Source organism: Xenopus laevis, chromosome 5S (genome assembly GCF_017654675.1).
Source record: "Xenopus laevis strain J_2021 chromosome 5S, Xenopus_laevis_v10.1, whole genome shotgun sequence".
NCBI classification, from domain to species: Eukaryota; Metazoa; Chordata; class Amphibia; order Anura; family Pipidae; genus Xenopus; species Xenopus laevis.
The window spans coordinates 63,642,559-63,666,749 of record NC_054380.1 but is presented as its reverse complement, the minus strand read 5'-3'; the positions used below and the strand labels follow the sequence as shown (position 1 = coordinate 63,666,749).

The following is a 24,191-nucleotide window of genomic DNA, read 5'->3' as shown; positions in this document are numbered from 1 at the left end:
TTAATTTTACAGAAATGGCCAATGTATTTGTATTTACCACTGTTTTCATCTGCTGTGCCATCTAACTGAGGTATTGAAAGATCAGCTAAAAGCAGTCTGTTACTACTCCATTCCATTTCATCATCTGTGGAGTCCTCATATTCAGAAGAGCTTTCATCAATACTCTTAAAACTAAAAAAAAAAAAAAGCAGAGGCAGGCAATTTAAGAAATGAATTTAAACAACATCTTCTAATACTACAAATCTCTCTCTCTCTTTTTCTGTTCAGACTTCAAGAAGGATGAAAGTTTGTCATAATAGGCTTAAGTCATTTACATTTATGACACTCAGCCTGTGGTAGGTTACAACTGCCATCACAAAGTTGTCTAAATGTGTTTCCAAAACCAGACATCAGGATCCAGAAAAATACTAAAACTGACGAAGCCAAGATAGAATTATGTAAGGTGAATAAAAATCATTAAAAAAGCATCATCTAATAGAGAGAGAATGGCACAATGCTGGTTATGGCTCTAACTTACATTAAATAAATTAAATATTTAAATATTCAAAACTTTTTAGCATTTTGTACAACACACTAACAATACATGATAAAGCGGTGTTAAACATTATTTATTTAACATTAACATTAATTATTATTAAAATTATTAATACATTTTATTGTACTGTTAAACATAATTTTGTCATGCTATGTGCACATCAGCATTTTCACCAACTAGGAATGGTGTGGTCTTATGTGTTCAGGTAACTTTGCAGTGACTTGGTGTCACTTGGAGGTACAGAAACAAACCATGCTTGGCACAGGACAGGACAAGCATGTTTACCTGCCAGACACTCACTGCAACTTTCTATGTGTAACACATGTAAGATGCTTTTACCTACAGTTAGGTCCACAAATATTTGTACAGAGACAACTTTTTTCTAATTTTGGTTTTGTACATTACCACAATGAATTTTAAATGAAACAACTCAGATGCAGTTGAACTGCAGACGTTCAGCTTTAATTCAATGGGTTAAACAAAAAGATTGCATAAAAATGTGAGGAACTAAAGCCCTTTTTTAACCCAATCACTTAATTCCAGGGGCTCAAAAGTAACTGGACAAATTAAAAAACTAAAAATAAAATGTTCATTTCTAATACTTGGTTAAAAAACCCTTTGCTGGCAATGACAGCCTGAAGTCTTGAACTCATGGACATCACCAGATTCTGGGTTTCCTCCTTTTTAATGCTCTGCCAGGCCTTTACTGCAGCAGCTTTCAGTTGCTGTTTGTTTGTGGGCCTTTCTGTCTTCAACAAGTGAAATGCATGCTCAATTGGGTTCAGATCAGGTGACTGACTTGACCATTCAAGAATATTCCACTTCTTTGCTTTAATAAACTCCTGGGTTGCTTTGGCAATATGTTTTGGGTCATTGTCCATCTGTATTATGAAATGCCTCCCAATCAATTTGACTGCATTTAGCTGGATTTGAGCAGACAGTATGTCTATGAACACCTCAGAATTCATTCTGCATTCTGCTTCTTTCCTGTGTCACTTTATCGATAAACACTAGTGTCCCAGTGCCACTGGCAGCCATCCATGCCCAAGCCATCACACTACCTCGGCCATGTTTTATAGATGATGTGGTATGCTTTGGATCATGAGCTGTTCCACGCCTTCTCCATGCTTTTTTCTTACCATCATTCTGGTAGAGGTTGATCTTGGTTTCATCTGTCCAAAGAATGTTTTTCCAGAACTGTGCTTGCTTTTTGAAAAGTTTTTTTTAGCAAAGTCAAATCTAGCCTTTCTATTCTTGCTGCTTATACATGGCTTGCACCTTGCAGTTCACCCTCTGTATTTACTTTCATGCAGTCTTCTCTTCATGGTAGACTTGGATATCGATACACCTACCTCCTGGAGAGTGTTGTTCACTTGGTCTTCAGTGGACGTCCAGGTCTTTTTGCGTTGCTGAGTTCACCAGTGCTTTCTTAGTTTCTCAGTATGTACCAAACTGTAGAATTTGCCACTCCTAATATTGTAGCAATGTCTCGGTGTAACGGAAAGCAAGGAACTTACCCCACGGGACGTCCAAGATGGCGACCTCCTGCTCCACCATGCGGTTCTTCCTGGTCGCAATATGGCCGCGTCAGAAACGTGTCGCCCCAGGATTGGTCGCTGGCGACGGAATGGACGCCGGCGTCAGAATGTGCGTCAGCGTCAGGGCGTCAACGTGAGGACGCCGGCGTCAGCGTCATGACGTCACGGCGTCAAGTTTTGGTGCCAACTTTGGACTATTTAGTCTCATTTTCCCTTTGTGTCCTTGCCCAATTATAGGTCTATTTCGTATAGTTCCTGGGTGTGATTCTGCTATTACTGATTATCTGTGTACCGACTTCTTGCCTGTTTAAACGATTCTGATCCTTGCCGCCTGTATTGACCATTTGCCTGCTTACGACTATTCTTCTGATAAATCCTTTTGTACCGCGAACTTGGTGTTGTGTCTCCTCCTTGGTCCTCACTACCACTGAGCCTTCGGGCCGTGACAGTATAATTGGGCCATGGACCCCTCTGAGGAGCCGCAAGTTCCAACTGATGTCGGCAGAGCCGTTCGTGGATTGACGTCCCGCATGCAGTCCTATGAAGCCCAGCAATCCCACTTCGGCCAGGCACTGGAAGCAATCCTGGAGAAATTGTCTGCCTTATCTCCTGCGGCCCCAGTCCCTATGCCGGTTCCTGTAACTCCGCTCCAATTTTCCGAGCCTCGCATTCCTGCACCTCCTTTGTACAGTGGTGATCCGGAGTCATGCCGTGGTTTCATCAACCAGTGTGAAATCCAATTCACCCTGCTTCCAGGTCAGTTTGTCTCGGAGCGAGCAAAAGTGGGCTATATTATTACCCGCCTGCAAGGGAAAGCTCTGGAGTGGGCTTCTCCTCTCTGGGAGAAGGAGGATCCGGTAATCGATGATGCCAGGGCCTTCATCCGGGACCTACGCACAGTCTTTGATGCTCCCGGCCGGGCTACTTCTGCCTCGGCTCGTTTATTCCAGCTGCAGCAAGGGACTCGTTCTGTTCCTGAATACGCTATCGAGTTCCGAACTCTTGTGGCAGAAACTTCTTGGAATAATGACGGATATCATGCCGCCTTCTATAATGGCCTGGCGATGCGCATCAAGAACGATCTCGTATCCCGTGAGATTCCTCCACGATGGGAGGACCTTGTTGCGTTGGCTGTGAAGGTTGACACCCGAAAGAGGGAGTTCCAAGTCGAACTTGACAGGGAACGTACTAGGAAGTTTTCCAGGTTCCAACCCACCCTGGCTCCACGCTTCCAAAGACCTCTACTTCCCAGTCCGACTTCCAACCTTTTCCCTCCTCCTCCTACGACACCTGCTACTTCTCCTTTACCACCTGAAGAGCCGATGCAGATCGGGTGGGCACGCCTTTCCGAGCAGGAGAAGCTCCGGAGAAGGGCTGCTGGGTTATGCCTTTACTGTGGGGGAAGAGCCCACTTCGCCCAGGAATGCCCAGTGAAGCCGGGAAACTCAAAAGCCTAGGTAAGCTTGGGGAGACTTACCTGGGTGGAATTTGTCCTCCTCCCCATTCCTCTGCTCAACGGTTTCTTCTTCCTGTTCAAATCCAGTTCGGCTCCAGGAAGATCTCGTCTCAGACCTTCCTTGATTCTGGTGCTGCGGGCAACTTCATGGATCGAGCCTTTGCTGATAACCATGCCATTCTGCTCCAACCCTTGGCAACTCCTCTCCGAGTCCTGGCGATTGATGACCGTCCTCTTTCCTCTGCCATCATCTCGCAGTCTACTCAGGAACTTTCATTCAAGGTGGGCACTATGCATTTGGAAAGACTGTCTTTTCTCCTCATTGACTGCCCCTCTACTCCTGTTGTCCTGGGATTGCCATGGCTGTGTATTCATAACCCGGTCATCGACTGGGCAAGCTCTCAAGTTTCCCGTTGGAGTCCATTTTGTGCACACAACTGTTTACCTGCTGTTCCTGTTATCAAAGTTTCTTCAGTGTCTTCAAGTTCTTCTCTTCCTCCCGTGTACCAAGCCTTTTCCGATGTCTTTGATAAAAAGTCCGCTGAGACTCTCCCACCTCATCGTCCCTATGATTGTCCCATCGAACTGTTACCCGGCTCAATGCCTCCCCGAGGTCGCACTTATCCACTTTCCCCCTCCGAAACTTCGGCTATGAAGTCTTACATCCAGGAAAATCTTCAAAGAGGTTTTATTCGTCCTTCTACTTCCCCTGCTGGAGCAGGGTTCTTCTTTGTTGAGAAGAAAGACGGTAGTTTGCGGCCTTGCATCGATTACAGGGGGTTAAATAAGATCACCGTAAAGAACAGATACCCTCTTCCTCTCATCTCTGAACTTTTTGATCAACTCAAGGGGGCTAGTGTCTTTTCTAAGCTGGATTTGCGTGGGGCCTACAACCTTATTCGGATCCGTGAGGGAGATGAATGGAAGACCGCTTTCAATACTCGTGATGGCCATTACGAGTATCTCGTCATGCCTTTTGGTCTTTGCAATGCTCCTGCGGTCTTCCAGGAATTAGTCAACGACGTTTTTCGTGACCTTTTGGGACAGTGTGTGGTCGTGTACTTAGACGACATTCTTATTTTTTCCAAAAACCTTTCTGATCATCGTTGCCATGTGCGGGAGGTTCTTTCCAGGTTGAGGAAAAACAATCTCTTTGCCAAGATGGAAAAATGTACCTTTCGAAGTTTCTTCCATTCCTTTTCTTGGCTACATCATTTCTCCTCAAGGTTTCAAGATGGATCCCGCCAAAGTTTCTGCAATTTTGGATTGGCCTCTTCCTACCAGCATCAAGGCAGTTCAGAGGTTTATTGGCTTCGCCAATTATTATAGACAATTTATCAAAAACTTTTCTTCCAAGATTCATCCAATTCTCGCCCTGATCCGTAAAGGGAATAAACCTCAACTCTGGCCCCCTCTAGCTCTCGAAGCCTTCAAGATCCTCAAGGAAGCCTTTTCTTCTGCTCCAATTCTCAGACACCCTGAACCCCTACAACCCTTCTTCATTGAAGTCGATGCCTCGGATGTAGGAGCTGGAGCAGTTCTGTCTCAAAGATCTTCTTCTGACGGTAAAACTCCACCCTTGTGCCTTTTTCTCCAAAAAATTTTCTTCTCCTGAGCAGAACTACGACGTTGGCAATCGGGAGCTACTTGCCGTTAAGCTGGCCTTGGAGGAATGGAGACATTTGCTTGAAGGTTCATCTATTCCGGTGACAATCTTTACCGACCACAAGAACCTTGAATTTATTCAATCCCTCAAGCGCCTCAATCCCCGACAAGCCAGGTGGGCACTTTTCTTTTCTCGTTTTAATTTTATTATCACCTTTCGTCCTGGCTCCAGAAACAAGAAGGCTGATGCTCTGTCCAGAAGCTTTGCTCCTGAAGATTCCTGTCCCGAAGACCCTGTACCCATTGTGCCCTCTACCAAGATTATTGCTGCCCTGTTTCCCTCCTGTGCCTCCCAGTTACTTTCTGCTCAATCTTCAGCTCCTGTGGAGACTCCTCTGGGTGTTGCCTTTGTGCCTCCAGAATTTCGTCATGCCATCCTTTCCCAGTCTCACAGTTCCAAACAGGCCGGTCATCCTGGGATTGAGAAGACAACAGAGCTCTTGTCTCGTTTGGTCTGGTGGCCGACCCTAAGGAAAGATGTCAAAGACTTTGTTTCATCCTGCTCCATTTGTGCTGTTTCCAAGTCAGGTCATTCCCCCCCCAAGGGGTTACTCTTGCCACTTCCCATTCCATCTCGACCTTGGACTCACTTGGCGATGGATTTTATTGTCGATCTTCCTGTTTCATCTGGTCACACTGTCATCTGGGTGGTGATCGACAGATTCAGCAAGATGGCTCATTTCACGCCCCTGCGAAAACTGCCTTCTGCCCCTGAACTTTCTGAACTTTTCATCAAACATATTTTTCGTCTCCATGGCTTTCCTGCTGAGATTGTGTCTGACCGGGGTTCCCAGTTTGTTTCCAAGTTCTGGAGATCCCTTTGCAAAGCTCTTAACATTTCCCTTCAATTTTCTTCTGCCTACCACCCACAGTCTAATGGAGCCGCAGAACGAGTCAATCAGGCCTTGGAACAGTTTCTTCGTTGTCATGTGTCCCTGTGCCAGGATGACTGGTCGGATCTTCTTCCCTGGGCTGAATTTGCTCACAACAACGCTCTGCATTCTTCTTCTCAGAAGTCTCCCTTCTTCTGTGTTTATGGTCTCAATCCTTTGGCGTTCTCCCAGGATCTTCTTCTTACCAATGTCCCTGCAGCCAATGACCAAGCGGCTCACATGTTGGCTATTTGGCATGCTACCGCGGCTAACTTAGAGAAGAGTTCCCTGGTGCAGAAAAGGTTTGCTGATAAAAGAAGGATTTCTTCCCCTCCATATACCCCTGGTGATAAAGTTTTTCTTTCCACTCGCAACATTCGTCTCAAGATTCCTACACCCAAGCTTGGTCCTAAATTCATCGGTCCCTTCCCTATCATCGAAATCATCAACCCTGTGGCTGTTCGTCTTCAACTTCCTCCTGTAATGGATTCTAACTCACCTTCCAAAGATGGCGTCCAAGATGGCGACCCCCTGCCTCACCGCATGGTTCCTGATGGGCGCAGCTCCATGGTGTCATCGTCTTCCTGCTCCCGGATTGGCCGCCGGCGACGGAATGGACGCCGGCGTCAGAATGGGCGCCGGCGTCAGGACGTCAGCGTGGGGACGCTGGCGTCTGCGTCTGACGCAAGCGCGTCAAGCGTCTGACGCCAGTGCGTCAACTTTGGCGCCAAACTCAGAGACTACTTAAACCTCTCTCCCCTTCCAGTCCTTGCCCAACTATAGGTTCCTGTTCGTCTGTTCCTGGGTGTGATATACTGCTTTTGATTCTTGTGTACCGACTCTTGCCTGTTATTACGATTCCTGTTGTCTGCTGCCTGGTCTGATCTATTTGCCTGTACCTTGACGATTCTTTTGATAAACCCTCTTGTACCTCGAACTTGGTTTGGTCTCCTCTTTGGTCTACACTATTACTGCGCCTTCGGGCCCGTTACAGTATAGTTGGGCCATGGACCCTTTGGAGGAGACTCATGCTTCGCCTGATGTTGGTGAAACCATTCGAGCTTTGGCCTCCCGAATTGACTCTTATGAAGTACTCCAGTCTCACTTTGGTCAGGCCATTGGCGCAGTCCTGGAGAAAGTGTCTACCTTGACTCCCGTGGCACCAGTCGCTGTACCTGCAACCCCGCTCCAAGTCTCCGAGCCTCGCATCCCCGCACCTCCTCTCTACAGTGGTGATCCTGACGCTTGCAGAGGGTTCATTATCCAATGTGAGATCCAGTTTGCCCTGCTGCCAGGTCAGTTTGTCTCGGAGCGAGCCAAAGTGGGTTATGTTATCTGTCGTCTGCAGGGAAAGGCCCTAGAATGGGCATCACCCTTTTGGGAAAAGAAGGATCCTCTGATCGATAATGCCTGTACCTTTCTCCATGAGTTCCGGACAGTGTTTGATGCTCCTGGACGAGCCATAGCTTCTTCGGCTCGGTTGTTCCAGCTCCAGCAAGGCTCCCGCTCGGTTCCGGAGTATGCCATTGAGTTTCGCACCCTGGTAGCGGAGACGTCGTGGAACAATGATGGTTATCATGCTGCCTTCTACAACGGCCTGGCTATAAGAATAAAGAACGACCTCGTATCCCGGGAAATTCCTCCCCGTTGGGAAGAGTTGGTCGCCTTGGCCGTGAAGGTCGATACTCGCCAGAGGGAGTTCCAGGTCGAGCTAGACCGTGAGCATTCTAAGAGGAACCCTCGTTTCCAGCCTATCCTGGCCCCCCGCTTCCAGAGACCCCTGCTCAAAAATCCTGCTTACTTCTCGCCCTCTCCACCTCCTGCGGCTTCTGCTTCTTCCTCTCCTACATCTGCTGAGGAATCGATGCAGATTGGACGGGCCCGTCTTTCCGAACAGGAGAAGTACCGGAGAAAGGCGGCGGGATTATGTCTCTACTGCGGGGGCAAAGCTCACTCCATCCTCGAGTGTCCTGTAAAGCCTGGAAAACGCCAATACCTCGGTAAGTTTGGGGAGACTTACCTGGGTGGAGTTTGTCCTTCTCCCCGACCGTCTGGTCATCGTTTCCTACTTCCGGCACAGATCCAGTTTGGCTCCCGGAGGATCCCGGTTCAAGCCTTCGTAGATTCTGGTGCTGCCGGGAATTTCATGGACAAGACTTTTGCCAGCCGACATGCTGTTCCTCTTCTTCCTCTGGCTATTCCTCTGCGAGCTCTGGCAATTGATGATCGTCCTCTGTCTTCTGCCATCATTTCACAGACCACCTCGGAACTTTCACTCAAAGTGGGCACCCTACATTTGGAGAGACTGTCCTTTCTTCTTATTGATTGCCCTTCTACTCCTATTGTTCTGGGTCTTCCATGGTTATGCACCCATAACCCAGTCATTGATTGGTCTTCTTCACAAGTTGCCCGTTGGAGTCCACATTGCCAACAGAACTGTTTACCTGCTGTGCCCATTGTCAAAGTTTCCTCTGTGTCTTCTAAGCCCTCTCTTCCAGTTGTATATCAATCCTTTTCGGATGTCTTCAATAAGGGCTCCGCTGAGACTCTTCCTCCCCATCGACCCTACGACTGCCCAGTTGAACTCCTGCCTGGATCCATGCCTCCTCGTGGCCGCACCTATCCTCTGTCTCCTTCCGAAACAGCAGCCATGAAAACCTACATTCAGGAGAATCTTCAGAGAGGGTTCATTCGTCCCTCTTCGTCTCCTGCTGGAGCAGGTTTTTTCTTTGTCGAAAAAAAGGATGGCAGTCTGCGGCCCTGCATCGACTATAGAGGGCTGAATAAAATCACTATCAAAAACCGTTACCCTCTCCCCTTAATCTCTGAACTTTTCGATCAGTTGAGAGGCGCTAATCTCTTCACCAAACTTGATCTTCGGGGCGCCTACAACCTCATTCGGATCCGAGAGGGCGATGAATGGAAGACCGCTTTCAATACTCGTGACGGGCATTATGAGTACCTTGTAATGCCATTTGGTCTATGTAATGCCCCTGCGGTCTTCCAGGAGTTTGTAAATGACGTTTTCAGAGATTTGTTGGGGCAATGTGTAGTCATTTACCTGGATGATATCCTCATTTTCTCCAAAGATCTTCAGGAACACCGTTGTCAGGTGAAGGAAGTTCTTCTTCGTCTTAGAAAGAATAATCTCTTCGCCAAGTTGGAGAAGTGTTCTTTCGAGGTGCCTTCCATCCCTTTCCTTGGGTATATAATCTCACAACAGGGGTTCAAGATGGATCCAGCCAAGGTTACTGCAATTCTTGATTGGCCTCTACCCACCAGCGTCAAGGCTATTCAAAGGTTTATTGGCTTTGCCAATTATTATAGGCAGTTCATTAAAGGCTTTTCCTCCAAGATTTCTCCTATTCTTGCTCTTATCCGCAAAGGGGGCAAACCTCAGCACTGGCCCCCTCTAGCCGTGGAAGCCTTTGAAACATTGAAAGAGGCCTTTTCTTCTGCACCAATTCTGAGACATCCCGAACCTCTTCTGCCCTTTTTCCTTGAAGTGGACGCCTCTGATGTGGGAGCTGGAGCCGTTTTATCTCAAAGGTCTTCTTCGGATGGGAAGTTACATCCATGTGCATTCTTCTCCAAAAAATTCTCTTCTCCCGAGCAGAATTATGACGTTGGGAATCGTGAACTGCTCGCGGTCAAATTGGCCCTGGAGGAGTGGAGGCATCTACTTGAGGGATCTTCTATTCCTGTGACCATCTTTACAGACCACAAGAACCTTGAATTTATCCAGTCCCTGAAACGTTTAAATCCTCGTCAAGCCAGATGGTCTTTATTTTTCTCCCGTTTTAATTTTATCATCACCTTTCGTCCTGGCTCAAGAAATAGAAAGGCTGATGCGCTGTCCAGGAGTTTTGTTCCCGAGATTTCTTATTCTGAAGATCCCGAACCTATAGTGCCTCCTTCCAAGATTGTTGCTGCCTTGTTTCCCTCCTTGGCTTCTGAACTTCTTTCTGCCCAGGCCTCTGCTCCTGATAACATTCCCTTGGGGGTTGCTTTTGTTCCACCTGAGTGTCGCCAGGCCATCCTATCTCAAACTCACAATTCCAAACAAGCTGGTCACCCGGGGATTGAGAAGACCACTGAACTCCTGTCACGCTTGGTGTGGTGGCCATCGATGAGAAAGGACGTGAAAGATTTTATTTCTTCCTGTGCTACCTGTGCTGTCTCTAAAGCTAGTCATTCTTCTCCCAAGGGTCTTCTCCCTGCCGTTGCCCATCCCTTCTCGCCCTTGGACTCATGTGGCAATGGATTTCATTGTCGATCTGCCCTTATCCTCCGGCCACACTGTGATCTGGGTGGTGATCGACAGATTTAGTAAGATGGCCCATTTTACTCCACTTAGGAAATTGCCTTCTGCCTCTGAACTTTCTGAACTTTTTATTAAACATATTTTTCGCCTCCATGGTTTTCCTGCTGAGATTGTTTCTGATCGGGGTTCTCAATTTATATCCAAGTTCTGGAGGTCGCTATGCAAGGCCCTTAATATTTCTCTCCAATTTTCCTCTGCTTACCACCCACAATCCAATGGTGCTGCTGAACGGGTCAACCAGGCTTTGGAGCAGTTTCTGCGCTGTCATGTGTCTCTGTGCCAGGACGATTGGTCGGATCTTCTTCCTTGGGCTGAGTTCGCTCACAATAATGCGCTGCATTCCTCTTCCCTAAAGTCTCCCTTCTTCTGTGTTTATGGTCGGAATCCGTTGGCCTTTCCTCAAGATCTTCTTCTTACCAACGTTCCTGCGGCCAACGACCAAGCTGCTCACATGTTGGCTATCTGGGAGGCCACTGCCACTAATTTGGAGAAGAGTTCCCTGGCTCAGAAGAGGTTTGCCGATAAGAGAAGAGTTCCTGCCCCTCCATATTCTCCTGGTGACAAAGTTTTTCTTTCTACTCGTAATATTCGTCTGAAAATTCCCACTCCCAAACTTGGTCCTAAGTTCATCGGCCCTTATCCTGTCGTCGAAGTCATCAACCCTGTGGCGGTCCGCCTTCAACTTCCTCCGGAGATGCGGATTCCAAATGTCTTTCATGTCTCGTTACTTAAGCCTGCTGTGTCTTGTCCTTCTTCTTCTTCCCCAGCTCCTGTCCTGGTTGATGGTCACCAGGAATTCGAAGTCAAGAGGATTTTGGACTCCCGTTTTTCCAGGGGTACTCTTCAGTATCTCATTGAGTGGAAAGGGTTCGGTCCGGAGGAGTGCTCCTGGGTGAGGAACTCGGACGTCCATGCGCCTGCCTTGGTCCGTAAGTTCCATAGACTTTTCCCTTCTTCTCCTAGTCTCGGTGGTCCTGAGGCCCCCCCTAAGGAGGGGGGTACTGTAATGGATTCTAACTCACCTTCCAAAGATGGCGTCCAAGATGGCGACCCCCTGCCTCACCGCATGGTTCCTGATGGGCGCAGCTCCATGGTGTCATCGTCTTCCTGCTCCCGGATTGGCCGCCGGCGACGGAATGGACGCCGGCGTCAGAATGGGCGCCGGCGTCAGGACGTCAGCGTGGGGACGCTGGCGTCTGCGTCTGACGCAAGCGCGTCAAGCGTCTGACGCCAGTGCGTCAACTTTGGCGCCAAACTCAGAGACTACTTAAACCTCTCTCCCCTTCCAGTCCTTGCCCAACTATAGGTTCCTGTTCGTCTGTTCCTGGGTGTGATATACTGCTTTTGATTCTTGTGTACCGACTCTTGCCTGTTATTACGATTCCTGTTGTCTGCTGCCTGGTCTGATCTATTTGCCTGTACCTTGACGATTCTTTTGATAAACCCTCTTGTACCTCGAACTTGGTTTGGTCTCCTCTTTGGTCTACACTATTACTGCGCCTTCGGGCCCGTTACACCTCCTGAGCTACGGATACCCAATGTTTTTCATGTTTCCCTGCTTAAACCTGCTATGTCTTGTCCCTCTTCTTCTTCCTCTCCAGCTCCTATTTTGGTTGACGATCATCAAGAATTCGAAGTCAAGAGAATCTTGGACTCTCGTATTTCTAGGGGCATCCTTCAATACCTTATTGAGTGGAAGGGGTTCGGTCCAGAGGAGTGTTCTTGGGTGAGGAGTTCAGACGTACACGCACCTGTCCTGATTCGTAAGTTCCACAGACTCTTTCCTTCTTCCCCTAGCCTCGGTGGTCCTGAGGCCCCCCCTAAGGAGGGGGGTACTGTAACGGAAAGCAAGGAACTTACCCCACGGGACGTCCAAGATGGCGACCTCCTGCTCCACCATGCGGTTCTTCCTGGTCGCAATATGGCCGCGTCAGAAACGTGTCGCCCCAGGATTGGTCGCCGGCGACGGAATGGACGCCGGCGTCAGAATGTGCGTCAGGACGTCAACGTGAGGACGCCGGCGTCAGCGTCATGACGTCACGGCGTCAAGTTTTGGCGCCAACTTTGGACTATTTAGTCTCATTTTCCCTTTGTGTCCTTGCCCAATTATAGGTCTATTTCGTATAGTTCCTGGGTGTGATTCTGCTATTACTGATTATCTGTGTACCGACTTCTTGCCTGTTTAAACGATTCTGATCCTTGCCGCCTGTATTGACCATTTGCCTGCTTACGACTATTCTTCTGATAAATCCTTTTGTACCGCGAACTTGGTGTTGTGTCTCCTCCTTGGTCCTCACTACCACTGAGCCTTCGGGCCGTGACACTCGGATGGGTATTTTTTTCTGTTTTTGCAGCTTAAGGATGGCTTATTTCACCTAAATGGAGAGCTCCTTTGAAAATCTTCCACATACAAGCACACCCCCCCCCCCTCATCAAATCAACTCCAGGGCTTTTATCTGCTTCATTGATAAAGACATAATGAAAGAATTTACCAAACCTGCCCATGAAATAGCCTTTAAATCAATTGTCCAAATGCTTTTGAGCCCCTGAAATGAAGTTATTGTGTTAAAAAAGGCTTTAATTCCTCACATTTTTTATGCAATCTTGTTGTTCAACCCACTGAATTAAAGCTGAAAGTCAACTGCATCTGAATTGTTTCATTTAAAATTCATTGTAGTAATGTATGGAACCAAAATTAGAAAAAAATTGTCTCTGTCCATATTTATGGACCTAACTGTATGTAAACTCCATTTACCATGCTACATACTAACCATGGTTACGCTTACATACGGTCCATTCATACCATTCGCAAACCTCATGTACAGGAAATCCAAGTGTAGAAAAAAAAATTTAGAGCTATGAAGATATTTAGAATCCATGACTACACCACTCCAAAGATTTGTATTGCTGCAAGACTTTCTGTAGTGAAATTCTAGTATGCAAACATAAGTTATTTGGTATTATACATTAAAAACATACTTTCTTTTGGCATCAAGTTCTTCAGTGTTGTTGTCCCATCTCTGAGACATTAGTATGCTGAGCTCCATTTCCGCCTTTTCCACCTGAGGCTCGTTCTCTTCATCATCACTATTCTGCATACGGTTGTACCTTGCAGACAAAGAGTGTTGTGAAAACCGTCTCGACATGTCCATCTGGTACTCATCATCTTCAAGACCAGCTAACAATTTAACCATTGCTTGATCTTGGTTCTTGTCCACTAATAAAATAATATTTTTAAAAACATGAGTGTTTATTAACAATGTATTTAGTCCATTAAATTAAACAAGAAACACTGATTTGGCCTGACTTGGAACTTACCAATAAGATTCCCTTAGCTAAAATACATCTCAAAAAGATCTCAACAAATATTTCATCATGTAATACCAACACTATATTCTATAAAACATACTGAATATAATTTATAGTTTATAATTTAATTTCATTAGTAATTAATATTGAACTTAAAGGGGTGGTTCACCTTTAAGTTAACTTTTAGGGGCATATTTACTACAACTCAACTTTTTCTGACTTTATTAAAAAAAAAATTGACCAAACTCTTAATTTACCAATAATTATTGTCGATAAAATGGGTGTGCAAAAAAGTCGCGACAAAACAGAGCATCAGTTTGAATCATGCAATGTTTCAAATTGTCGTTCCAAAAACTTGAATTTATTGAGTTGATAAATACTCTGCAGATAACAGATAAGCTCTGTAGTACACAATTTTTCAGAACGTATCTTTTATCTAGCATGTGTCCTGTGCTTGAATGGCTGCCCCCATGGCTACACAGCAGCTTGTTTATATAAACTATAGTCGTTTTTTGAAGCAAATACGCCAGTTTTACCAATGTAAAATAATAAATCTGGTAGTCCAGAATATAACTACCAGACTATGTGCTGCCCCTACATAATTGGGGTTACAGGAAGTAAGGACAGCAAGTGGCCTTACAGTACAGTCACAGGTAATTGATTTATTCACGCTTCCAAGACACTTGAGCTTACTATAAATTAAATTGTTTCTGAAAGTAGTGCACTAATTTGGCTGTGCCATGCTCCCCACAGGAAAGTATTGGAGGAATATAAAATAATACATAAGAAAAAAACATGGTTTGATATACACAGGTCTAAGTTCTAAGTAAGCTTACTTGAAGACAGTGGGGGTCATTTATAAAGTTTGCACAGCGCATATTTATTCGCAAATGGTTGTATTGCCCATGTTTTTTCCTAAACGCTTAAATATTGCAGTGCTGTACCCGAATTTGCATTGAGAATACATTTTCACAAATGGCTTGCAAATGAGACGGGTGTTTGCATGAGTGCGCCCACTGTGCGAGGTTGTTGGGCGCGAAAATAGCATTGACAGTAACTTAAATTCGCAATTTGCAAATATTTTATACGCTGCCAAAGTTGTGGCGGAATTCAAACACTGAGTGTGCACATAATATTCACAATTTGAGATTTTTGCCATATTTAAAAAGCTCTTATAGACATGTGAAAAAAAAATTGCAATTCTGTTTAGACACTCTTATTCATTTACAGAAAAGACTTTAAAGTAAATAGGGTATTCCCAGTAAAAAGAGTTACATGGCACTAAACACTGCAAAAATTATAAAGGAAAAGTAAAATATTTTTCCAACCATCATTTATTTCTATCCAAAATATCAGACAGCATAGACGTTTATGCATGAATACTGTAGTAATATTATTGTGTACATATTGCACTTATCTATTATCAAACCTAATATAGTTCCTTCAGTTCAGCAGATTTGTAAATTATAATTCTTATATACAGTATAACCTTGTCTGAGTAAAAATGAATTTGCTTTAGGTTTGCATTCTGTGTCATAGTTTTGACACAGCAACTTTTGATAGGACGAAAAACCATGATTGACAAGTTTCTTGACAAGGTAACAACTACCTCTGGTGTAGAGAAACGCTGAATGTAGCCTGTGAAGGACAAAGGGTTCCGAAAAAAAGAAGGAAACAAATGTATTTGTGCAGATGGATAGATTAAAATGGGTATAAATCAAGAAAATAATCAGTAGTGTATCCTAAGGGAATTGGCTGCCCTGAAATCCCTACTCTGGCGGGTGTCTGGTGAACTGATCCATCATTAAAATTGTAAGCTCTACAGGGCAGGGACCTCCATCCTTTTGTCTCCTTGATAATATGCATTGAATATGTAACGTAACTATACTTTGGGGCCCATTTACTTAGCTCGAGTGAAGGATTCGAATGCAAAAACTTTGAATTTCGAAGTATTTTTTTTTGGCTACTTCGACCTTCGAATCGAACAATTCGAACTAAAAATCGTTCGAATATTCGACCATTCGATAGTTGAAGTACGGACTCTTTTAAGAAAACTTTGACCCCAAATTTCGCCACCTAAAACCTACCGAACCTCAATGTTAGCCTATGGGGAAGGTCCCCATAGGCTTTCTAAGGTTTTTTTTGGTCGTAGAAAAATCGTTTGATCGATGGATTAAAATCCTTCGAATCGTTCGATTCTAAGGATTTTTCGTTCGATCAAACTAATTGCGGTAAATCCTTTGACTTCGATATTCAAAGTCGAAGGATTTACCTTCGGCAGTCGAATATCGAGGGTTAATTAACCCTCGATATTCGACCCTGTGTAAATCTGCCCCTATATGTATGTGCACTGTATTTTTATACTTATTTGTACTTATTATTGCAATAACCCCCGGTTTCTTCTACTAATATATTGTTCTGCTGTACAGTGCTTAGGAGCGCTATTCAAATAAAAATATGCATATATGCATAGTCCCTTCTCAATGACACAAAGGACTACTAATATAAACAAACTTTTTCCATATCCCCTACATAAACACAGACCTTAGACAGAGGCACAGCTGGTGTATAGAACACAGAGAAATAAGAGGTAAGGATGAGAAAGCAAGGGGATAGTTTGCAGTAGCAGTATAGATAAGCAAAGAATGAAGCAAGATTTAAGAAATGACAGTAATATTAAGAAAAACGTGTAAAATGGCACTTTTTCTATATCTCCTCTTATGAAAACACAAACGTAAACATAAAGTATGCTCCAGTGTGAATACAAACACTCATAAAGAGATAGACCGGCAGATAGATCACATTTACTCAAGGTAAACAAAATTACATCTGCCCTTTAATTTTACCAGATTCCACTCACACAATCAGCAACCCAATAACAGAAAATTCTAGTTGTATGCACTGGGATCGAAGGAAGTATGTTTTTTCTGGGTTTGTTTTAGTAGATTTTAAAGAAACAGTGACACCAAAAATGAAAGTGTTTTAAAGTAATGAAAATATGTACTGTTGCCCTGCACTGGTAAAACTGATCTGTTTGCTTCATAAACACTACTATATTTCATAGAATCAAGCTGCTGTATATGGTGGAAACTGAAAAAGGGCTAAAATGGCACAGGTTAAATTGTGAATAACAGATAACCATTATGTTCTACAGAATTTACAGTGCCTTGCAAAAGTCTTCACCCCCTTGCCATTTTTCATGTTTTGTTGCCTTACAAACTGGAATTAAAATGGATTGTTTGAGAGTTTGCACCATTTAATTTACAGAACATGCCTACAACTTTGAATATGCTTTTTTTTTATTGTGAAGCAAACAACAAGTAGGACAAAATAACAGAAATCTTCAGCCCCCCCCCTAAAGTTAGTACTTTGTAGAGAGCCACCTTTTGCAGCAATTACAGCTTCAAGTCTTTGGATACAGTATGTCTCTATGAGCTTGCCAATGGGATTTTTGCTCATTCCTCAAGGCAAAACTGCTCCAGCTCCTTCATGTTGGATGATTTTTGCTTGTGAACAGCAATCTTCAACTCTGACCACAGATTCTCAATTGGATTGAGGTCTGGACTTTGACTAGGCCATTCAAACACATTTAAATGTTTCCCCATAAACCACTAAAGTGTTGCTTTAGCAGTATGCTTCGGCTCATTGTCCTGCTGGAAGGTGAACCTCCGTCCCAGTCTCAAATCACAGGCAGACTGATACAGGTTTTGCTCAAGAATATTCCTGTATTTTGCACCATCCATCTTTCCCTCAACCTGGACCAGTTGCCCAGTCCCTGCTGCTAAAAAAACATCCCCACAGCATGATGCTGCCACCACCATGTTTCAATGTGGTGAGGGTGTTCTTGGGGAAATGGGATGTGTTGGGTTTGCGCCAGACAATTTTAGTCTCATCTGACTAGAGCACCTTCCTTCATACATTTGGGGAGTTGCCCACATGCCTTTTGACAAACTCAAAACGTTCCTTATTATTTTTTAACTAAAGTATTGGCTTTTTATCTGGCCACTCTTCCAAAAAAGCCCAGCTCTATGGAGTGTACGGCTTATTATGGTCCTATGGACAGATACTCCAGTCTCTGCTGTGGAACTCTGCAAATCCTTCAGGGTTACCTTTGGTCACTGTGCTGCCTCTTTCATGAATGCCCTCCTTGCCCAGTCTGTGAGTTTTGGTGGGCTGCCCTCTCTTGGCAGGTTTGTTGTGGTACCATGTTGCAGCCTCTGGGACCTTTCAGAAAATGTGTGCTTATACTGAAAGATCATGTCATTGCACACAGGTGAACTTCATGTCACTAATTATGTGACTTTTGAAGGTAATTGGTTGCCCCGGGATTTTTTAGGGGCTTCATGGCAAAGAGGGTGAATACATATGCACATGCCAATTTTCGTTTTTTTTTTTAATTCTTTTTTTATATATATTTTTCTCATTTCACTTCACCATCTTAAACTATTTTGTGCAGATTCATCACATAAAATAAGATTAAGAAACATTTAAATTACAGGTTGGAATGTAACAAAATAGGTTAAAAAGCCAAGGAGAGTGAATACTTTTGAAGGCAGGGTATCTGCTATCACTATGAAACCTGAGCCTTTTCTCCTTTGAATGGCTGCTCCTCTTGCTAAACAGCAGCTTATTTATATAAACTATAAGTAGTGTTTCTGAAGCAAACGTTGCATTATATTTTTATTCATTTAACCCTTTAAGTGCCAGCAGAATTTCACATTTCATATGCGTGAAGTGCCAGACGATTTTGAAACATTTTGTGCACTTTCACTTTAGGGGCATTTAGGGGAAACCTTTAGTTTACCTAGGAAAATTATATATTGTTTTTTTCTGGACAACCTGAGCTTTTTAAATCTGAGTTTTCATGTATTTCCACCTCTGCAAAAATACCAAAAATAATATTTTTCTGATAAAAAATCATAATATATGAATTTATACAAGGAAACATATTTAATTTTACGCATGAAAATCCAACTGATTTGGAAAGTCTCATGTCGCTTGAATGTGCCAATACCAGATATTTATAGTTTTAGGGAGATTTAGGACTTCTGTACAGCAAAAACTCCAGGCAGTATATTACCGAATTTTTAAAGGCAGAAATCAGCATACTGTAGATTCCAAAGCCAAAAAATCAGTAGATTTACCCCAGAAAAGCATATATTTTTTAAAAAGCACCCTAAATATAATTGCCAGGTGTCCTCCAAACAGTTTGATGCCCATTGTGCATAGGTTTACCAAAGTATCTGGCATAGAGACCCCCAAAAATCATGAAAATCTGAAAATCATCACAAAGCTTGCATTTTACCACATTATATACCCCACATTTTATTAATTTAAAAAGAGAAAAGAAAAGTAAAACCCTGTATGTCTTTGTATTCTAGAATCACTTAAAAGAGTTTATACTGCTGCCAATAATTAATTAAAAACCTCTAAAGTGCCTGTGCTTATCTATATGAAGATCACCAAAGTGCTATGTGCTAAATTATATTATATGGTCAAATTAATTAGATTGCAATTCATTAAACATTCTAATACATCAATTTTAATTAATAGTGATAGTTTATAAAAAAACACCAAATGAATTCAATTAATAAGATCAATTTTAAAACTATTCCCTATGTGATTAAATCGGTTCTCCTATCTACAAGGTCATTAAGATAGAGACAAACCTCTAAAATGTGTTAGTGCTAATTAATTGGCCACCATAATAACCCCGAAGGGATTTAATTAACTAAAAAATTTGAACAATTAATTTGTACCAGTTACCAGTTAATTCTGTGTATAAATTCCACAATAGCTAAGTAAAAATTATTGAAAAACACAAGCTCCTTTCACAAGACTTCCTGTGAAGGATACATTGTATCAACCTTATCAGTTGATATTCGATGTAACAACTGATTCAAGAATTGTATCACATTCACACTTGTAATATATTAAGATTAGAATTGGAAGAAAGAGATAGTGGTGGAGTCATCCCGTTTGTTACTGTCTGGTCATTTTGCTATCTAGAACCTTGGGATTACCACAAGTAAAGAAGGCAGAACGTGGGGAACTGTGGTCTCAATAATAACTTTTCTAACTTGAATTGTTTTCTGTCTTTCCTAAAACAACACAAATTCCCCACGTCTTGTGAAAAGGAAGAAAGGATAAAAGGAGTTTGCTAATCGGTAACTCCTGTAATTAATTTAAAAGAGTAAGGATAGGAGATCTATTTAAAATTCAATAATAAAGAGAATGAGCGTGAACCACGCCGACGCGTGTTTCGCAAAAGCTTTTGTCACATCGTTGGCGTCACAAAAGCGTCGGCGTGGTTCACTCTAACTCTGTTTATTATTGAATAAAATGTCCCACAGTGCCCACACTCAATCCAATTTGAAGCCAGACGTGCATGATCAATCAAATATGCTGTAGTACATGAACAGAAGATCAGCACTCACTGTAGTATGGTGAAGAAGTGTCGATTTATTTCACACAATTTTACATCTTATCCAACGTTTCGGTCCCACATGGGGACCTTTCTCAAGGATATAGTGCAGTATGAGTGTTACAGTTAAATACCCACCCCCATCAGTGAATTTGGGCACCAAAGTGATGTCATAAGTCCATATAAGGAATGTCTGTTCAAGATCTTTCTTTTGCTCCTTTCAAACATGTGCATATACATGTGTCCATTTACTTGAAACATTGTATTTTAAAAAAAGGAAAACAACTGTATCGTTTGCATATAAACAATGAAGTGACTTTAAGTAAATCGACACTTCTTCACCATACTACAGTGAGTGCTGATCTTCTGCATATATACAGTATATATATATATATATATATATATATATATATATATATATATATATATATATATATATATATAGCAAATTTGAGTACAGTGCACACGGATAACCGAAAAAAGCAATGCCTGTGTGCTGGTTACATGTGTCAATAGTCATAGGCAAGAGAGAAAAACCGCACCAACAGGTCTTTATACAAAAATAGAAAACCTTTTATTCAACGTTTCGGCTCAAACCGCTGGAGCCGTCTTCAGGAACAAAAAAATTGTGCATACCACCAAACAAACTTAAATACCCCCATTGCACGCCAAAAGGGAAGTGACAAGGAGTGGGAGTGTGTACTCTGTAACCAATCAGTGCCCCAATGCTCATCATCATAGTTAAAAATAAATAATACATAAATAACCATCCAGTGTGTATATATACTCCGTGACCTGTGTGCCATAGTGCCACGTGCAAAGTTAAAAATCATTAAAAACATTGAAGATCGCCGTGTATATTAACTACACATATCTAAGTGAAGCTTACACTGACTGCACCCCGCCGGCAGGAAAGACGGCTCTTACATACCTCCATAGCCATGTCGCCTCAGATTAACAGGTACAGAGCGGTGTATGGAAGCAGCAGAGTAATCCGTCTCAGCAAACTTTTAAAACCGCAACAGATCCTCTCTGATCCCTGACAGCAGCTCTACAGAGTTTCCTCACTATCCCTTGCGACTCACACTGCTAAACACGCCCCCATTCACCATATATGGAATGCTCCTCTTGTGCCAAACTATTTTTAACCCTCCATGGGTTGGTTGGATGTGCTGTTAGGTTGTTCACTCTGGTAGTCCTCAACCAGTCATCCCATGTGGTAACAGCGCTCATAAAATATATGGTCCCGCTGTCCCACAAAGATATATCCCGGAATTTACCTGAAACCAACAGCTTTAACATCCAGTATTCACTCTTGCTATTGCAACTCGGGCTGTTAAGGATAGGAATACACTCTGATCATAGAGGTTAGCTGTGTTGGACCACTTGTTAGCGAGTCGGACTACTCATGCCGCACACCATCTGAACCCTGCCTTGGGCCAATATCCCATTAAGGGCCGAAGTCCTCTGACCGGCTAGGGGTGCTCGTCACCTGAAAAACAGTCATAGCATATATAAATAATGAAGCTCTATAAGTATAATACATGGCCCAATTTCATATAAAATATGCAGGGTACAGTCTTAGACACTGGTCGCTGTGTATTCGTCCCTTTTAGGTATGGTGAAGCTGCCCCTACAGAGTGATATAACACCCTGCAAATGTCCTGTCACTTAGTATGGAGAATCTTAGCACAAACACAATCGCAACAAAGTATCCTTCACCGCTCAAGATGGTTACAATTATTCAAGATTGAGCATATGTCAACAGAGTCACCAACAGTTCACATGAAAGGGGACATCGGCAGTGTTTCATTTAGTCCCTTTGGGGCCAGGACATCCAATTTATAGATCCACCTGGATTCCCGTTGCAGTAATAGTAAATCCCTGTCACCACCTCTCCTGAGGGGGGGCACATGGTCAATCACCATGTGCCTAAACTCCGGTAATGTGTGTCGACATTTCAGCCAATGTTTCGCCACGGGCTGATCAGCTTTCCCTGTGGCTAGAGCCCCCCGAATGGCACTCCTATGATTGTTCATCCTTTCCCTATATGTTGTCGACGCCTTTCCCACATAGTGTAGGCCACACGGACACCATGCCATGTAGACAACATATACGGACGTACAGGTCACTCTATGCTTTAATGTGAACTTATATCCAGTCCGTGGATGTACAAAGGAAACCCCTTGTGTCATTCCACTGCAGGTAAGACAGCCGGCACATCTGTAGCAACCGTTCTTTAATGGCCTATTCAGCCAAGTTCCCTTCTTCTGGGCTGGAAGAACATCCTTGACCACCAACATGTCCGCCAGATTTCTTCCCCTTCTATAGGCAATCATTGGTCCCTTCTTGTTCCAGAAGGGAAGATGGGGATCTGTATTAACAATGTCCCACCTCTCACCCAAAGCCTTTTTGAGCGATACACTGGTGGTGCTCCAATCGGTCGTAAAAATAAGATCAGGTGTCGGCCTTGCAAAGCGATCATCCTGTAGCAATTCCTTCTGTGTGGTTTGCCTGGCTCTCTGTAATTGTTCATTCACCAGTCCAGTCGCGTAGCCTCTGGACTCAAACTGTTCCGCCAGTTGACCCAGCTGTAACTCCGCCTTCTCTCGGTTGGAATTATTCCTAATCACCCGGAGGAACTGCGAGAAAAGGACCCCCCGGGACATGTGCGGGGGATGGTGGGAACTAGCATAGATAAGGCTATTCCGATCGGTCGGTTTCTTAAACAGAGTGGTGCCTATCCCATCCCCTTGTTTGTATATGGTCACATCTAAGTAATTAATGGTCTGCCTATCAAAGGCCATAGTGAATTTAATGGGAGTGTCTAAGGAGTTAAGTTTCTCACCAAATGCTAATAATTCAGTCTCCGTGCCCCCCCAGAACACTAACAGGTCGTCAATGTAGCGGCGATAGAAAAGAATGTGGCTCCCCCCTAAGGGCAAAAAGCAATCCCTCTCAAATTGTTCCATAAAAATATTCGCAAAAGAGGGAGCTACATTCGATCCCATCGCCGTCCCCGCCTTCTGTAAATAGAAAGTATCCTGGAACAAAAAATAATTATGCGACAGGGTAAAATCAAGTAGAGTCACCAAAAACTTTTTGCCCTTAGGGGGGAGCCACATTCTTTTCTATCGCCGCTACATTGACGACCTGTTAGTGTTCTGGGGGGGCACGGAGACTGAATTATTAGCATTTGGTGAGAAACTTAACTCCTTAGACACTCCCATTAAATTCACTATGGCCTTTGATAGGCAGACCATTAATTACTTAGATGTGACCATATACAAACAAGGGGATGGGATAGGCACCACTCTGTTTAAGAAACCGACCGATCGGAATAGCCTTATCTATGCTAGTTCCCACCATCCCCCGCACATGTCCCGGGGGGTCCTTTTCTCGCAGTTCCTCCGGGTGATTAGGAATAATTCCAACCGAGAGAAGGCGGAGTTACAGCTGGGTCAACTGGCGGAACAGTTTGAGTCCAGAGGCTACGCGACTGGACTGGTGAATGAACAATTACAGAGAGCCAGGTAAACCACACAGAAGGAATTGCTACAGGATGATCGCTTTGCAAGGCCGACACCTGATCTTATTTTTACGACCGATTGGAGCACCACCAGTGTATCGCTCAAAAAGGCTTTGGGTGAGAGGTGGGACATTGTTAATACAGATCCCCATCTTCCCTTCTGGAACAAGAAGGGACCAATGATTGCCTATAGAAGGGGAAGAAATCTGGCGGACATGTTGGTGGTCAAGGATGTTCTTCCAGCCCAGAAGAAGGGAACTTGGCTGAATAGGCCATTAAAGAACGGTTGCTACAGATGTGCCGGCTGTCTTACCTGCAGTGGAATGACACAAGGGGTTTCCTTTGTACATCCACGGACTGGATATAAGTTCACATTAAAGCATAGAGTGACCTGTACGTCCGTATATGTTGTCTACATGGCATGGTGTCCGTGTGGCCTACACTATGTGGGAAAGGCGTCGACAACATATAGGGAAAGGATGAACAATCATAGGAGTGCCATTCGGGGGGCTCTAGCCACAGGGAAAGCTGATCAGCCC

General features: G+C 43.8%; 1 protein-coding gene across 2 annotated transcripts in view; it reads right to left on the bottom strand.

The window, feature by feature from the left end:
• rev3l.S (REV3 like, DNA directed polymerase zeta catalytic subunit S homeolog) overlaps nucleotides 1-24,191 on the bottom strand; it is a 123,139-nt gene that overhangs the window by 37,577 nt on the left and 61,371 nt on the right. For both annotated transcript variants that reach the window (XM_041564626.1, XM_018265392.2), the window contains exons 11-12: nucleotides 13,370-13,607; nucleotides 38-171 (exon numbers count right to left, since the gene is read on the bottom strand). In XM_041564626.1, coding sequence (XP_041420560.1) covers nucleotides 38-171; nucleotides 13,370-13,607 — 372 coding nt within the window. The remainder of the gene's footprint in view (nucleotides 1-37; nucleotides 172-13,369; nucleotides 13,608-24,191) is intronic.